We start from the raw sequence: 18,375 nt of genomic DNA, 5'->3' as shown, positions 1-18,375 counted from the left end.
AATACCAAATACATTAATATTTTCATATCCATTACCATGCTAAAATCTTCTGAGAGTTGTCATGATATTAAATATCACATTTCAATGTACTATTGACTTACACACTGCAGATAAAATTATAATTATTGCACTTTAAAGGAGAAGTTCACTTCCAGAACAAAAATTTACAGGTAATGTTCATGTCTTTCTTTCTTCAGTTGTAAAGAATTTATGTATTTTGAGGAAACATTTCAGGATTTCTCTCCATATAGTGGACTTGTGTGGTGCCCCGAGTTTGAACTTTCAAAATACAGTTTAAATGCAGCTTCAAAGGGCTCTAAACTATCCCAGCCGAGGAAGAAGGGTCTTATCTGATCTCAAATGCTCGTCTTCTCTAGCTCTGCATGAACTCTGTGTATTCCGGTTCAAGACAGTTAGGGTATGTTGAGAAACTCCCATCTCATTTTCTCCTCCAACTTCAAAATCGTCCTACATCGCTGAAGAAGTACCGACCCAGTGTTTACAAAGTGAACGTGAAAAGAATCAAATGCCCCTTACAAAAAAGGTAAAACAGCGATGTAGGATGATTTTGAAGTTGGAGAAGAAAATAAGATGGGATTTTTTCGACTGTCATGAACTGAATACACAGAGTTCACACAGAGCTAGACAAGACGAGCATTTGAGGTTAAAAAGTATATAAACTGTAATTTTGTTTAGACAATAATCGACCGTTTCCCTAGAAAAGACCCTTCTTCCTCAGCTGGGATTGTCTGAAGCTGCATTTAAACTGCATTTTGGAAGTTCAAACTCGGGGCACCATAGAAGTCCACTATATGGAGAGAAATCCTGAAATGTTTTCCTCAAAAAACATAATTTCTTTACATCTTAAATAGTAGATTATCTGTAAATTTTTGTTCTGGAAGTGAACTTATCCTTTAAAGATGCTTTAATGTTAGTCAATACATCAAAAAAAGTGTGCATTAAAACATTACAAAAGAATACTAAAACATGTGAAACATATTTATAAAGGAAATGTTACATTTGATGTTGTTACAAAGGCTATCTGGTCTCATGTCGAAAACGTACCTCTGGAAACTTTTTTGGCAAGATATTAAATACATACCAATGAGTACATATCACTGCAGATTCCAACAAAAATGAACACTAGAGGCAGTAAAGCAGCGAGCAATTGTAAATGTTTTTGCACACAGTTGAGATACATTTAGTGCAGATGGTATGTTATTTTAAAAAGTCGCAGAGCGTTAGAGTTATAGCACCACTTAATGAACATTTCCAGTCAGAACTGCGGTGACACGTACAAAACCAACATCACATAAAACCAAAACGAATATGTCACGTAATGTACATGACGCTACGTCTTGCAAAACAGTTTTCAGAGGTACAGTTTCGTCATGAGACCTGGTTGTACAAAGTTTATTTTTTAAAAGTTTACAACAGTGTGCTAAGAAATTTACTCTTTTAAGTACACTTTAGTCTGCCTTTTATTTCATGATATTATCTGCAAGCACCGTTTTCTAAAAATATACTAAGTTTTAAAGTACGCTACAAGGGCACAGTCAATACAATTAAGTGCAATTCTTTTTCACAAGGAAATAACTGGTATCTCCATGTACATTGATTCTGATATTGATTTTGAGCAAACAAATAAAGTTTTTTTCTGCAAGCATTTGCTAATCACAGATATTGGTCAATTTCCCATAACAAAACTCATTCACAGCACAGCGTTTTGCATTCTGCTTTTCTAAAATCAGGGTGGCGGCAAAACTGCTTGACATAGTCATTGAGTTTGAGATTTACTTACTGCCTTGAGATGTAATTCACACCACACTGATTGCTTCTTGTTTTGTTGGTGCTGAAGCATTTGTAAATTGGATTTCTTTCACTCCTGTAAAAGCAATTTTCTATAGTACTCAAATAAACTGTGTAGAAAATCTGAAAATTACTTTTGCATTGCATTGATATGCGTTTACGCAAAAGGATATGTCTGTGTTCATTCTGAACAAGCTGATATTTAATTGCTTGATTTAATAATAAATATCACTGTCTTTTAAAACACACATCTAAAAAAAGTGCAGTCCTACTGTCAGGCAAGAAACTGCCTGTGAAAAAGAAGCAACTGGAAAAGACAGGCAATTAACAGAGAAGTGACAAAACTGGCCATTAATCAAGGCCACTATAAGTCATGCCTGAAGTCTGCTAGAAGCCATGAGAATGAAGGGTCCATTGAAATTATGTAATTGCGGCTGTTGTTTTCCTATTGGTTATCTTCCCCCCTTTCATTTTCTGTCTTGTATGTGTCTCTCAAGACCTTTTCTGCTTCAGTAATGGCTTAATTGAGTCCCTACCCTCAACATTATCGACTGCTTTTCTATGAAATATAATTATGAAGTCTCACAGTAGTTAAAATTAAGGTCAGTGAAAATGAAAATATATATTTAAAAAATGTAGCTCCCTTAAAAGTTAATGCATGTCCTAGAAGATTTTCCTAGAAGATGTTTTTGAAGATGTGTGTTCCTCTCAAGGTAAACCATAAAAAAGCATGGAACAGAAGGACAGGTATGGTGTTGTTGCATCATAGATTGGATTTTATTGCATAATAGGCTAAACCAAAACCTGAAATTCTTGTAAAAACTAATGTCTGATGAAAGAGAACAAAAGTCAAAATAATTTGTGGTCTACTGAAGATACTTGCATTGAATAGGCTTAATTTGACTTGACAAAACGTTTGTTATTATCATTTTACATGACCCTTTGTTACCTGCAGTGCAGGCGTTTTGCAGATTTGTGTTTATTATTTGTTGTACTTTGTTATTCATTAATCGACTATGGATGCAATGACTTTAAATGCACAAAAAGACGAACTGTACAGTGACAGACTGCCTTGACTGACATGCTCAAGTTTAAAACTGTGACTGTTTTAGACTTACAGCCTAAATGTTGCATGATTGTGTTACTGAAGAAAGAAAAGCACTTGAGAGGTTCAAAATTTAGAGATATAGCCAGAACAATGTGTGAAAATTCAACTAAGTGAAGTGAATACTTCCTGAAGGCACCATGTATTTAAGATTATAAACGGTTAAACTTCAGCTCACGGACAGGCAGTTCGCTAGCCTCAAGTAAAATTTGCCAATGCAATATTGATATGTAACTGACATGGGCCAATGCAAGAGTTGTCTGCAGATCCTTACAGCAGCTTCACTGGACTTTTTGTAACCTCCTGAAGACTTTTGTAACCTTCTGAAGACCTGTAAACCTATCTATACTTTTTTCGTTGCTATATTTTTAGTTGAACAAACACAACTTTGAATAGTAATAGCAGTGCTGAATCTCCTTCATGTGTACACTGCATGACTGAGCCTAACTACAAATATTAAAACTCATCAATTATTTACATTGACATTCATATCAAAGGATACTTTAACAATGACTAAATTCTGTCAGAAAAAAAAAGTACAACAGCTTGTTACCTCAAAAGAGTACAATGGCAGCATTTTAGGGCACTGCCTAGTGACAAGCTTTTTTTTTTATTTATTTATTTTTTTTTTTTTTTTTTTTTTTGCAGTTATAATTAATGTCTAATAATGTATTGTTTTTCTTTCCTTTGAAATATGTTAAGGATTCTGTATTCTGCCATTATAAGGTATGTGTAATACAGCTCATTACAATATTTAGAGGGATAATTTTGGGTGAAAATACACAGTCTTTTATAAAGATTTTCATGAAATTACTAAAATTAACTGAGGTAAATAATAGCTGCCGCTAGCTAAATGTCAGGATAACTACAATATGAGGGTTAATTATGCCTATTCATCATCCGTAATACAGTATCATTAAACATCATTAAAATCCAAAACCTTCATGTGAAAATACATTTACGTTACCTGTCGTAGGAATGTAAAACTTGTTCAAGTCTCGCTTGTTTCCACCCGGTTGAAAAACGAAGACGCACAGTGTAGCACTTATAGCGGTATAATAATAAATGTCAAAAGTCTTTCAAATGCTGTTGTAGTTTTAAATTAAGACGAGAATTCATAGCCACTCTTGTAAAAAATGAAGACGCCCCCTCAGAAACGTGTGTATCCTAAACTGCCCGTGTGGATTGTGGAGGACCATCATGAGGTAGACAGGATGTGATTTAAGTTCTTACTGATTTAAAGCTTTAAATCTTACGCCAACTAAATAGCTGAATTTACAATCGCTCCAATAAAAGTAAAGTAGACAGTGGTTTTGAATGATAGATCGCCACCTAAACGTGTTAAAGAAAAAAAGTAGTTACTGAAATGTTATTTCCACCTGCTTTAGGTTGTGAAACACATATATCGTGCCATTGGTTCTAAACATATTCCAATGAAGGGAATTAAAATGGTCCATTTGGACTCCCATCCTGATCTCCTCATTCCTGTGAATATGCCTGCTGATACAGTGTATGACAAAGACACTCTGCTCAGGTGAGTTTGAACTTTGGAAATTATTATAAATCTGTACAGGTTATGAAAATGAAAGTTGAGTGGAACTTATTTAATGAAATACATATATGAAATTCTTTTCACATTTTTGTTTTGCATCATTTCAGATCAAGTTATAATTTTCCAAATTATCTATAAAAAAAAAATAGCAGGAGAAGTCATCCATTCAGATCCAAGAAATATTAAAATATCATTTGCACCACATAATGCTGTTAGACAATATATCATTTTAGATGTGGTGGATCATGCAGTGTTTAAAATTACAAAGCAGCGTTATTGAGATTATGTTACTTTATATTTTTTTATGATAAGTTCATGGATTTTATTCATATTTGGAATTTGTTTTTTTTTTAAATATATACTTTTATTTGTAGTTAATGTTTTGTGTTTGCCATTTTTATTATTTTTGTTTATATAGTTTACACTACCTGTCAAATTTTGTATTATGTTAAAAAAAGGATGTTTAATGATTTTTTTATTTTTTTTAAATAATTCTCTTGTGCTCACCAAGCCTGCATTTATTTGATACAAAATACAGCAAAAGCAGTAATATTGTAAAAATATTTTTACTATTTAAAATAACTGCTTTCTATTTGAATATATTTTAAAATGTAATTTATTTATACCTGTGATTAAAGCTAAATTTTCAGCATCATTACTTCAGTCTTCAGTGTCACATGATCCTTCAGAAATCTTTCTAATATAGTGATTTGCTGTTCAAGAAACATTTTTATCACTCTTATTAGTAATATTTAAACACTTGAGTAGAAAAAAATATTTTTTAGATTGGAAATTAATACTTCTATTTAGCAAGAACACTTTAAAAAGATCAAAAGTGATGATGAAGACGTTTATACTATTACAAAAGATTTCTATTTCAAATAAATGCTGTTCTTCTGAACTTTTTGTTCAAATCTACTCAGCTGTTATCAACATAATAATAATAATAATAATAAATGTTTTTTTTTTTTTTAATGTAAATCAGAATATTAGAATGATTTCTGAAGGATCATGTGACTGGAGTAATGATGCTAAAAATTCAGCTTTGAAATCAGAGAAATAAATTACATTTTAAAATATGAAAATAGAAAACAGTTAATTTAAATGGTACTTTTTGTTGTACTTTGGATCAAATAAATGCAGGCTTGGTGAGCAGACTTCTTTAAAAATATTAAAAATCTTACTGTTCAAAAACTTTTGACTGGTAGTGTATATGAATTTTATTTTAGTTCTTCAAACTAAATTCTAAATGGTTGTGGGTTTTGTATATTTTATTTTAGTTAACATATATTTTATTTTAAGAAATTCATATTTATTTAGTTATTGTTTTTTGTGTTTTTTTTTTAAGTTGACCAAGTAACGTCTAGTGTTGGACAGTCCACATGGCTGTTGTTGAGGAAACGGCCATAAATGTACAAAGAAGAAATCCACAAAGCCTGCCTGCACAAAAAATAAAATGCATGAGTACTCCTCTGGCTATTAAAATCAGAGGAACTTTAAAAGACAGCTCATGCTGTTGAGAATAAAGCCCTCTGATATTTGTTCGCACCATTAGTTGCAACAGTGAGTATAAGGGTTGACATGTTTTTGTTTGCTCTTGCAGTGAGCTGAGCATTGAGAATTGGATTATGCCAATGGTCTATGCTGGACACGTATCCCACGTAGCCTGGCTGCATCCGTACTGGGCTCAGCAGATCAAAGAAGGAGAGCATTCTATGTGTGTGGGGAAAGATTCATCCACGACCACCATCAGGTCAGGTGCAGCATATCAGCATGTAACCATGAGATGGCAGCAGACGTTCGTTTACTATTAATAAGGATGAGACCTCCACCCTGTCAGAAAACATTGTACTGTTAGAATCATCTTTAAAACATTCAGACAAAATCTCCTTGTCTTTGCAGGGTCACAAGCAGAGACGATTACTTTTTGAGTGACGCTCTTTACGTTCCATTGGATCAGCTGGAAAACCCTAAAGAGTTGCATTTAAATGTCATTCGAGTGGATCCTGTTGACAGTTCGCAGAAAAGGACACATGAAAATGGACAAAGTGGTGCTAAAATGCCTAAATCAACTATAAAAGAGGACAGTGATGTGCAGTCAAACAAGGACAATCCGTGCACTTCCTCATCTCAACCGCTTGATGGCAGCACTGCCTCAGGAAACTCCAGCGATTCAGTCATGAAGGCTGATGGGGGTTCAACAAGCTGCATCACAGAACGGCTTTTAGCATTTATAGGGCAAACTGACCCTTTTATACTTGACATTGACTTGGATTTTTTCTCCTGTAAGAACCCTTTCAAGGAGATGTACACGCAGGTGGAGTGACTCAAGCAGATCCATCATTATAGTCCTTTTTGTTTCTTAAAAGATAGCAATTACTTCTCCATACTGTACTTTCTCACACCTACATTGTACTGATATAGAAAACGTTTTGTAGACAAATGGAAGATATTGATTCCACGGCTTAAAGGGATAGTTCACCCAAAAATGAAAATTGCACCATGATTTACTCACTCTCAAGCCATCCTAGGTGTATGTGGCGAATAAAATCGGAGTTACGTTAAAAAATGTTCAGGCTCTTCCAAGCTTTATAATGGGAGTGAATGGGTGTTGAGATTTTGAATCAAAAGAAAGTGCGTCCATCCATCATAAAAAGTACTCCACACAGCTCCAAGGGGTTAATAAAGGCGTTCTTAAACGAATCGAGGTGTTTGTGTAAGAGAAATATCCATATTTAATTAAAAATATTTACCTTTATGAACCAAAATCTCTAGCTTCCGCTAACTGCCGTACATGCGTTCACGAGAGAGTGGTGTTCTAGTGGATGATGTAGTACGTAGACGTAGCGTAAGCTCCGGTGAGAAGTGACGAACACGAAAGCGGAGAGGAGAGAGCAAAACAAAACACTAGTGACAAATTAGAAGTACAAAACAAGGATATGTAAAGGAAAAATGTCAGGATTTAGATATAAACCAAGGGGAGACTAGTTTACCTTTGCTGTAACTAAAACTTGGTTTTCATGAGACTAGCTCTCAAAAGAGCTTACAATACATCTCTCTGATTTGCTTCAGATGACCGTTTATTAACCCCACAGAGCTGTGTGGAGTATTTTTATGATGGATGGATGCACTTTATTGGACTTCAAAATCTCAGCACCCATTCACCGCCATTATAAAGCTTGGACTCCGATTGTATTCGTCTGAAAGAAGAAAGTCATATACACCCAAGATGGCTTGGGGGTGAGTAAATCATGGGATAATTTTCATTTTTGGGTGAACTATCCCTTTAAATTTAATCAGTTTCTTCAGAGCTGGAATCAATATTGTTTTATATCTATGTATATACGTTGTCTGTTTACCACCGTTGTTGTCTTTCAGGAAGAGTACGATCTCCTGCAGGAGTTATACAGCTTTAACAGGCCACAGCAGGATTCAGATGAGGTAAGGAAGATTCCTAATCAAATGTACCATAACTAATCATGAGATACTCATTCAGTCATAGCCACAGGCACTTTGGATGTTCCTAAACACCTTCAGGGGGTGAAGCTAAATCTAATCTTATAAGAAGCTAAAGATAATGGCAGCAGCTTTATTCAACAGCTCTCCAAGTTAATGTTTAATCCAACTGATGTGTGGTAAAAAGTGTGTATATGTTAACTGTTACAGCACCTTTTATCAAAATCAGTCAGAATTGTTTTAGAATTCGCACTTCACCTCAAAAGGTAATTTTTAACATATTCACATTTGAGTGGTTGTACATACAGACACATAAGTCTGAGACTACTAGTGAAAATGTTTTGCATTTGCAATTTTAATTTCAAATTGCATTATTAGCATGATAATGTGAAAGAAAAGTTCTATGAGATAAACTTAAATTACCTAGAGTTGTCACAATCCCAAACGTGTGTATGCAGTTGGCAGTATTATATAAAATGTTTTTGAACTTCTCTTTTGCTTATCAAGGCTGCATATTTGTGATAAATAGATTTTTGATTAAAAATGTATTATAAAAGTGTTACAAAATGAAATATTATTACAATTTAAAACAGCTGTTTTCCATTTGAAATTGTTTTCTATTTAAAGGCACAATATGTAATATTCGCAGCTAGAGAGCGCATATTCAAATGAAACAAAGGCGTAGTTCGATGATGCCATGATTGAGTGTGGATTCATGGGAGTTGTTGTCTTCATCCCCACAGCCGATGCAATCCGACGGGACTCTGCTAGAAATCATGTTTATGGATGAGCTGCTATACTAAAGTTTTATTAAAGGATTAGTTTACTCCCAGAACAAAAGTGTATAGATAATGTACTCACCCCCTTGTCAACCAAGATGTTCATGTCTTTCTTTCTTCAGTCGTAAAGAAATATGTTATAATAATGTTTTTTGAGGAAAACATTTCAGGAAATTTCTCCAAATAGTTGACTTCTATGGTGCTTGTGAGTTTGAACTTCCAAAATGCAGTTTAAATGCAGCTTCAAAGGGCTCTAAACTATCCCAGCCGAGGAAGAAGGGTTATACCTAGCTAAATGATCGTTATTTTCTTTAAAAAAAAAAGACAGTTTGTACACTTTTTAACCACAATTGCGCATACCCTGTGCAAGACAGTTAGGGTATGTCGAAAAAATCTCATCTCATTTTCTCCGCCAACTTCAAAATCGTCCTACATCGCTGTTTTACCTTTTTTGTAAGGGCCATTTGACCTTCTTTGCGTGTTCACGCAGCTAGTTAATAGTGAGAATTCGTCCTTAAAGGAGTAGTTCACTTCCAGAACAAAAATTTGCAGATAATGTACTCCTCCCCTTGTCATCCAAGATGTTCTTGTCTTTCTTTCTTCAGTCGTAAAGAAATTGTTTTTTGTTTTTTTTGAGGAAAACATTTCAGGATTTCTCTCGCTATATTGGATATGTATGGTGCCCCCGAGTTTGAACTTCCAAAATGCAGTTTATTGGCAGCTTTAAAGGGCTCTAAACGATTCCAAACGATCCCATGTTTATGACAATTAGGGTAGGTGGATTAATTCCCATCTCATTTTCTCCTCCAACTTCAAAATCGTACTACATCGCTGTTTTACCTTTTTTTTTGTAAAGAGCGTTTGATCTTCTTTGCATGTTCACTTTGTAAACACTGGGTCGGTACTTCTGTAGTGATGTAGGATGATTTTGAAGTTGGAGGAGAAAATGAGATGAGAGTTTTTTGACATACCCTAACTGTATTTAAACGGAGTGCACAGAATACGTATGCAAATCGCAGAGCTAGAAAAGATGAGCATTTGAGGAAAATTGTACATTTTTTAGAAAATAACAGATCGTTTCACTAGATAAAACCCTTCTTCCTCGACTGGGATTGTTTAAAGCTTTTTGAAGCTGCATTTAAACTGCATTTTGGAAGATCAAACTCATGGGCACCATAGAAGTCCACTATATGGAGAAAATTCCTGAAATGTTTTTCTCAAAAAACATAACTTCTTTACGATTGAAGAAAGAAAGACATGAACATCTTGAATAACAAGGGGGTGAATAAATTTCCTTTCTTATTTCCTTATTTAATATAAAAATATTATTAGTATCTTTACCGTCATATTTCATCAATTAAATGTGTCCTTCCTGAACAACGAACAATAAATCTTTATTGACCCCAAACTTTTAAATGATAAAGTAAAATAAAAATAGTATACAACCTTGTGTTTTAAATTCAGTAAACTTAAAACCTTGTTTCCAAGGTTTAAATGAGATTCTATAAATTCAGTGTGGTCTCAGGCTTTTGAAACTCAGTCTGTTTTGCTGAATACAGGTCGCAAAGAATTCTCATTTCCCATGGTGACAAATAACAGCCTTTACAATTCCATGTATTGGTTTTTCAGGAGGAGCTGTTAGATTGTGTAGAGAGACGCACTCACCAGCTTGAAGACCTGGAGGCTGCATTTGCTGAACTGGTGGAGGATGACAGCCAGGAAACTGTTGAACGTTTAGTAGCGAACCCAAGGTACGCATTTCTGCTGTCATTAAGACGGTAGAGCCCCAGGCTTTGTGCTTTTTTTGATTATAGCTTCATATCAGCGCACCATCGGGCTTGATTGATTGCTGTATATGGTCAGTATGCATTTGATCAAGCAGGAGATGACACGGCCTCATGCATTGTTTTTTTTTTTTTTCCCTTCTCTTTCTTTGTAGAATGAAATCTCTTGACAGACTTGTACACAGCCTTAAGAATCGAACTCAGTCACCGGACTATGAAATGGTAAAGTTGTATGTGTGTGTTTTTATCCTTTGGGTATTTTAATCATGTTTGAAGTATCTGTCATTTCAAAGCACAGAGCCTGTGGCTGTACCGTCTCAATGACAGAAGTATTTTTTATGCTTTTGTAGACTACAATGATGTATGTAGAAAAATAATACCAGCAAGTTTATTATCTTCTTATTTTACCTTCATATTCTTAGTCCTCTAACATAATGAAAAACCACTAGGCAAATGATATTGAAGCTTTAACCCTCTATTTTAGTATAGCGTACACATTCACTTTGCAGAAATGTAGCTCATATCCATCCTAGTCACGGTGTTTCTGCTTGGGGTCAATTTGAAATTGAACAGTGTTGAAAAATACACTAAAATAAATCAAAATAATGTGTCATCTCAGATCCCAAACATAAGCAGTTCTTTAGAAGACGCTTGAAGTACCTAAAATGTAAAAGACAATTTAGATAAAATAGGTGTATAAATGTATATATGTGACCCTGAACCACAAAACCAGTCAAAAGGGTTAAATAAATTGGACAATATTTGGCCAAGATACAACTATTTGAAAATCTGGAATCTGAGAGTGCAAAGGAGTCACCTTTAAAATTGTCCAAATGAAGTTCTGATATATATACGGTAGGAAATTTACAAAGTATCTTCATGGAATATGATCTTGACGTAATATCCAAGTGATTTTTGGCATAAAAGAAAAATCGATAATGTAATATATAATGTATTGTTGGCTATTGCTACAAATATACCTGTGCAACTTATGACTGGTTTTGTGGTCCAGGGTCACATATGTACGACGGCATTTTAGTGCCATGTTAAAAAAAAAAAAAAAAAACTAAGATTACAAGATTAAAGTCATAATATTTTGAGAATAAAGTTATAATACTATGAGAATAAAGTCGAAATACTATGAGAATAAAGTCGAAATACTACGAGAATAAAGTCGAAATACTACGAGAATAAAGTCGAACTACTACGAGAATAAAGTCGAACTACCGCGAGAATAGTCAAAATACCCCGAGAATAAAGTTGAAATACTACAAGAATAAGGTCGAAATAAAGCGAGAATAAAGTCGAAATACTATGAGAATAAAGTCAAAATACTATGAGAATAAAGTCGAAATGCCACGAGAATAAAGTCAAAATACCACGAGAATAAAGTCGAAATACTGCGAGAATAAAGTCGAAATACTACGAGAATAAGGTCGAAATAAAGCGAGAATAAAGTCGAAATACTATGAGAATAAAGTCAAAATACTATGAGAATAAAGTCGAAATGCCACGAGAATAAAGTCAAAATACCACGAGAATAAAGTCGAAATACTGCGAGAATAAAGTCGAAATACTACGAGAATAAAGTCGAAATACTACGAGAATAAAGTCGAACTACTATGAGAATAAAGTCGAAATGCCACGAGAATAAAGTCAAAATACCACGAGAATAAAGTCGAAATACTGCGAGAATAAAGTCGAAATACTACGAGAATAAAGTCGAAATACTACGAGAATAAAGTCGAAATACTACGAGAATAAGGTCGAACTACCGCGAGAATAAAGTCGAACTACCGCGAGAATAGTCAAAATACCGCGAGAATAAAGTTGAAATACTACAAGAATAAGGTCGAAATAAAGCGAGAATAAAGTCGAAATACCACGAGAATAAAGTCGAAATGCCACAAGAATAAAGTCAAAATACCACGAGAATAAAGTCGAAATACTGCGAGAATAAAGTCGAAATACCACGAGAATAAAGTCAAAATTATGAGAATAAAGACTAAATATTATGAGAATAAAGTTGAAATATTTCAAGAATAAAGTCAAAATATTTTGAGAAAAATTTTTGTAGCAATTACGAGATTAAAGTTATAATATTTTGAGAGTATATATAGATTATTGTGCATGCAAATGGCCCAGATTAGGAGCACCGGGAGAAATTACAAAGTCTCAGCTTTCAAATTCTGTCAGTTTTATAACAAAATACAAACAATAAGTCTATTACAGTTATGTGTTTTTCACACTCTTTAATGTGGCGTAAGTGGCATGTGAATCAGTCATCTTTCCAATTACAATAATGAGACATTTGTTTCATTAAATTAGGCTATACAGTTTTTTTTTTTTTCATGCTTTCTGCTGGTCCTTTCAATTCTATCTTGCTTAAACTTGAAATAAAGAGGAAAAACTAATTTATAATATGTATTTTGTGATCTAATGCAGATAGAAATATTTCGACTTTATTTTCGTAGTATTTCGACATTATTCTCGTAATGATTCGACTTTATTCTTGTAATTTCAGCTTTATTCTCATCATTTCGACTTTATTCTCAAAACATTAAGACTTTATTCATGTCTTTTTTACTTTATTCTCGTAGTATTTTGACATTATTCTCGCAATGATTCAACTTTATTCTCGTGATCTTAGAATGTTTTTTTTTTTTTTTTTTTACGTGCCACTAAAATGCTATCATACATATGTGAATGTGTGTGTGTAAAAAAAAAAAAAAAAAAAAAATGTTTTGCAGTGATGAGGAAAAATAATGTAGTATCAACCTGCTACTTAAAGGAGAAGTCCACTTTCAGAACAACAACTTACAAAATATAGCTGCAAGCAGCGATGACGGGCCCTCGCCGCCAGCGCAATCGCCATGCCGGTAGCATCAGGAAAATGGTGCCCAGCGGGCACATGCATTGACAGTAATCCTGTGGCAGTTTGGATTGAAGGGTTACAGCAATGAAGGGGTTAAAAGCAAACTGCAGCAACAATTTCGATGAAGCCCGTATTTATAATACTCTAAGGAGTGTTAGTTCACATGTAGTTGTAAAATTGCTTATTGTCAATAAACTAGGGGGACCATCAACATAATACATAATATATAATTTAAAAAATAAATGTAATATGATATAGTCCGTTATAAATTAAGTAGATTTGATATGTTGTCCATTGTGTGTTATAAAAAATCATAATCTTAAAAGTTATAATCTCAAATACTCAAGTATTTTAATGTATTATAATTGTTGTTATGATTATTCATGAGCTGATATAACATATTATAAGGTTTTTATAATGCATTATGCATTCATTATAATCCCTTATAAATACCATTTTAATGTATTATAAATAGGGGCTTCATAGAAAGTTTTACCCAAAATGCTTTTACATCATTCTGATAGACTGAGAATGAGCTGAAAAAGATTCCTTATCCTATGAGGTCATCTTGTGTTCATCCTTGGTATTATAGTCTTCATGTGCTAGTTTACATGTATGATATTTGAAATGTTTTTGCGGTCTCTGAAAATATGATAAACATATTTCCTAAGAATGACTTGTTTTTCATATGTAAAAAGTTGTGAAGAGTTAGGATAATGCACTTTAAATACACTCTGTCTCTGACAGCCACCCTCCCCCACTGTCAACACTCACACTTACGCACACACTTAACGCACACACACAGAGTTAGAGTGAGAGCAGATGTTTAATAGTTTTTAATTTTCTATTTTTTGTTGATTATTTTATATCACTGGAACTAAGCATTTATTTCTCAGAATGACTAGTTCTATGTATGACATTTGTTAAAGTGTTTGGATGCTGCATTTTAATATTACGGTTATGTTTTTTCTGCTAATTTCAAAAAATCACTATAAATCAACCATTCAAGATATCCCAAATTCGCTCGCAATTTAACATCTTCAGTATGTTGGCATCATGTTTACAAAGTTTGGTGTGAACTACTTATTCCTGCTTGGAGGAGTATGAATTTGTTTATAGCCTGATTTTTCCAAAAATCCACATTCAAATCGAAATAGCAGACTTCCTGTTGGTCGCAGCTAATGGGTGTAAATTAGAAAGTTGTCCGGCTTGATGAGAACAATACACATACCAAATTTGGTGTCTGTAGCTAAAACTAACCCCCCAACTTTTGACAAAAGGTGGCGCTATAGAGCGCCTCCTCCACGCCCATTTATGAGCCTTTGCCAGTGTCTAACTGTTATTAATACTGATGTGTGTGTTGAGTTTCATGAAAATCTAAGCTTATTAAGTGCCCCAAAAACACAGGAAACAAATGTTAAAGTTTGACACATTGCCATGGCAACAGAATTTAATATATCAACGACCCCTTTACAGATTCTCATCGGCCGTGTTTTGACATTATTATGATGAAGTTTGAAGCAAATCGGGTAAACATAACCATGTGATATCAAAGCACTTTTAAAAGAGACACACTTCCTGTTGCCAGTTGGTGGCGCTATAACTTTGACTCCTAATAGTCACATCTATCTGATCGGCATCATACAACAAACAAACCGCTGAAGTTTCATCAGAATCAGACAATGTGTGCAACAGTTATTAGCCATTTCCTGTTTCTCATTTCTCGCCATAATTTCAACGCCTCGCCACGGCCAAACCGTTCGAGATATCAAAAATCCCCTCACAATTTGTCATCCCCAATGTCTTCAGATCAGGTTGACCAGGTTTGGTGGCAATTGGGTAAAAAACTAGGACTAGTATATCAAATTCCAGAGCATGCGTTTTTGACAAAACCCAGAATAACCAACTTCCTGTTGGGATTAGCTAATGCCGTAGAGAGCGAAAGTTGTTCAGATTGATGAGTTCTATATGTGTACTGAGTTTCATTTGTGTAAGTGCAAGTTTGTGTGATATATGACCCTTCAAATTCCAGGGGGCGCTGTAGAGTCCCCTTGCCACGCCCGTGTACCAGTCTCTGCCCGGCCCTAATGGCCGCAGATTCCAAGGTGTGTGCCAATTTTCAAGAGTTTTTGAGCATATTAAGGGCCTCAAAACCCCCCAAAACCTTGACAAAAAATAATAAGAAGAATAATAATAAAAAATCCTAAGGAAAACAATAGGGCTCTCGCCCTTTCAGGGCTCGGGCCCTAATAATAATAAAAAATCCTAAGGAAAACAATAGGGCTCTCGCCCCTTTCAGGGCTCGGGCCCTAATAATGTACTCACCCCCTTGTCATCCAAGATGTTCATGTCTTTCTTTCTTCAGTCTTTCTTCAATCAAGCAGGCTTGACCTGTGATTACTCCGAACTCCCTCACCACATCAGCAGTGAGGAGGAGATCCAGCAAATGATCACGGCCGTGCAGCTTTTCCTGGAAGCCTTGCCCAAACCCACCATAGTCACAATATCCAGGTACATCAGTCATTAGAGCATTTGGAAGTCTGTTCTATGTCTCCTTTTGAAAAGTACATTGTGTCCTTTAATCTTTCTCTTGTGATTTATTACATCTTCTAAGGTTAAAAGCATTCAGTTTTTTTTTCCCCTCAGAGAACTATGAGAAATCCTATTTCTTATGTTCTTTTTGGTCTGCATTAATTAGCATTGTAATTTATGATATAATAAATGTTTGTAGGCTGGTTGTTGCCCTACAAGCAGATGCTTGAATCTGTGCCGTCGAGACAGATGGTGCTATGTGAGACTTGTGTCTCAGTGATCTGTTAGCATGCTTTTTAATGAGCACAGACTCAGCATCACACTCATCAGTCACTCTCTTATCTCTGTGAGTCAGGGGGAGCTCAGCCCTTCATGGTCAATGGGAATATTTTTCATTATTTAGTCTTTTAAAACAAAATTCTCTGACTGATGGCATTTCAACACGGCTGACAAGCACCATTTTTTTATCTGTTTACTTTTTGAGTGGATGTTAGTGAGGACTGTGTTCAAATTCTAAAATACCTAAGATGTTTGTTTGTGTATAATGTTATTATTAATATATGTATTCAGTAATGCCAGGGGCATATAGTTACTTCAGAAGTTTGGGGTCAGCAAATTTTTTGCTTTTGCTGTCTCTTATGCACACAGGCTGCATTTATTTGTAAAATGACAATATTGTGAAATATTATAATTTAAAAGAACCGTTTGCAGTTTTATTTTTAATATATTTTGAAATGTAATTTATTTCTGTGAAGACAAAGCTGGATTTTCATCAAATATTGCACCAGTCTTTAGTGTCACATGATTCTTCAGAAATCATTCTAACATGCTAATTTTGTGCTCAAAACATTTATTATTATTGTCAATGTTGAAAACAGATGTTCTGCTTAGTATTTTTGTGAAAACCAAGACTACTTGATGAATGGAAAGATCAAAATAACAGCATTTTTAAAAATAGAAATCTTTTATATTATAAATGTCTTTCCTGTCACTTTTGATCATTGCTGAATATTAGTTTTTTTTTTGTTTGTTTTTTTTCTGACCTCAAACTTTCGAACAGTTGTGTATGTGTTTGTGTATATATATATATTATTGCACATATATTAAGCGGATAGTTCATCCAAAAATGAAAATTCTGTCATGAATTACTCACCCTCATGTCGTTCCAAACCTGTAAAACCTTCATTCATTTTTGGAACACAAATTAAGATATTTTTGATGAAATCCAAGAGCTTTCTGACCCTGCATAGACAGCAACACAACCATGTTCAAGGCCCAGAAATGTATTAAGGACATTGTTAAAATGGTCCATATGAAATCAGTGGTTGAACTGTAATTATATGAAGCTATGAGAATACTATTTATGGTCAAAGAAAACAAAAATAACAGCTTTATTCATTTTTGCTCTGCTGTGTCTTTTTGCCAAGTTGTCATTTTTGTTTTTCTTTGCATATGATGAGTATTCTCGCAGCTTCATAAAATTACAGATGAACCACTGATGTCACATGGACTATTTTAACATTGTCCTTACTACCTTTCTGGGCCTTGAACATGTCAGTTGCGTTGCTGTCTATGCAAAAGTGATTCTGTATTTCGTTTCACAGAAACGATTACGGATTTCATCAAAAATATCTTAATTTGTGCTCTTATGGTTTGGAATGACATGAGAGTGACTAATTAATGACAGAATTTTTATTTTTGGCTTAACTAACCCTTTAATACTGTATATGTTGGTGGATACAAGATTTAAATGTTTTTTAAATTCCATTTATTTTTGTCAGATCCAGTTTGGATGAGTATTGCCCAGCAGAACAAGTGGATTCCATCCAGAACAGTGTGCTGAACATTTTAGAGTCCCTCTTTGGCTGCTTAGATGTTCACAGAGAGTATGAATCAATAGCATCAGAGAGCACATCACAAACCGCATGAGGAGGGAGGTTAAATTCAGCAGCTGCACCATGTTCTTTACCAAAGGCTGTTTTCAGAAAGTAGATGTTCCAAAGCTTTTAAAAGCATGCTGAGATTTTCTGTGTATTCTTTTGTATTGCTTGCATTGAGTGCATATGTAACAATGAGGATAAGATGTATAGATGCGAACGGAAAGGGACATGTTTTCTTTTCATTTAAGAGGTTTTCTTGAAGTGCACTGATTCAAAATAAGAGGTGCTTGAAAAACATTAAGTAACTTTTTTTTTTTTTTATTGTTGCTAAAATTATTTGGTTTATTAGCTTAATAGAACGCCTGAGACTTTCATATGAATTCAGTGCTGCAGTCGTTCATCCCTCGTGTATCCTACTTCAGTCTGGGAATAGCAGATACGTTGATACAAGACAGCACATTTCCCCTCTTCCTGTGTGGCCCCTTGTGCCTCGGCTGTCTTTGTCTGAAGCCTGAGGCGGTTACCAATTCATCTGAGCTTTGTGCGTGGCACCCTCTTTTATTCCTTCACACCTGCCGTCTTCTAGACTCCCCCCGAATATGC

The 18,375-nt window shown here is 34.6% G+C and overlaps 1 protein-coding gene across 1 annotated transcript; it reads left to right on the top strand.

Moving 5' to 3' along the window:
* Positions 1–3,924: 3,924 nt before the first annotated feature.
* Positions 3,925–18,087, top strand: c2h5orf22 (chromosome 2 C5orf22 homolog). Its single transcript, XM_051096786.1, has 9 exons — positions 3,925–4,119; positions 4,303–4,448; positions 6,070–6,219; positions 6,369–6,783; positions 7,845–7,907; positions 10,331–10,452; positions 10,641–10,719; positions 15,726–15,871; positions 17,674–18,087. The coding sequence occupies exons 1-9, from the start codon at positions 4,051–4,053 to the stop codon at positions 17,819–17,821; spliced, it is 1,338 nt and encodes a 445-aa protein (XP_050952743.1). The 5' UTR covers positions 3,925–4,050; the 3' UTR covers positions 17,822–18,087.
* Positions 18,088–18,375: the final 288 nt, after the last annotated feature.

The sequence above is a fragment of the Labeo rohita genome, chromosome 2 (genome assembly GCF_022985175.1).
Source record: "Labeo rohita strain BAU-BD-2019 chromosome 2, IGBB_LRoh.1.0, whole genome shotgun sequence".
In the NCBI taxonomy this organism is placed as follows: Eukaryota; Metazoa; Chordata; class Actinopteri; order Cypriniformes; family Cyprinidae; genus Labeo; species Labeo rohita.
Note: the sequence above shows the minus strand (reverse complement) of the source record. Positions and strands in the feature narration are given on the sequence as shown.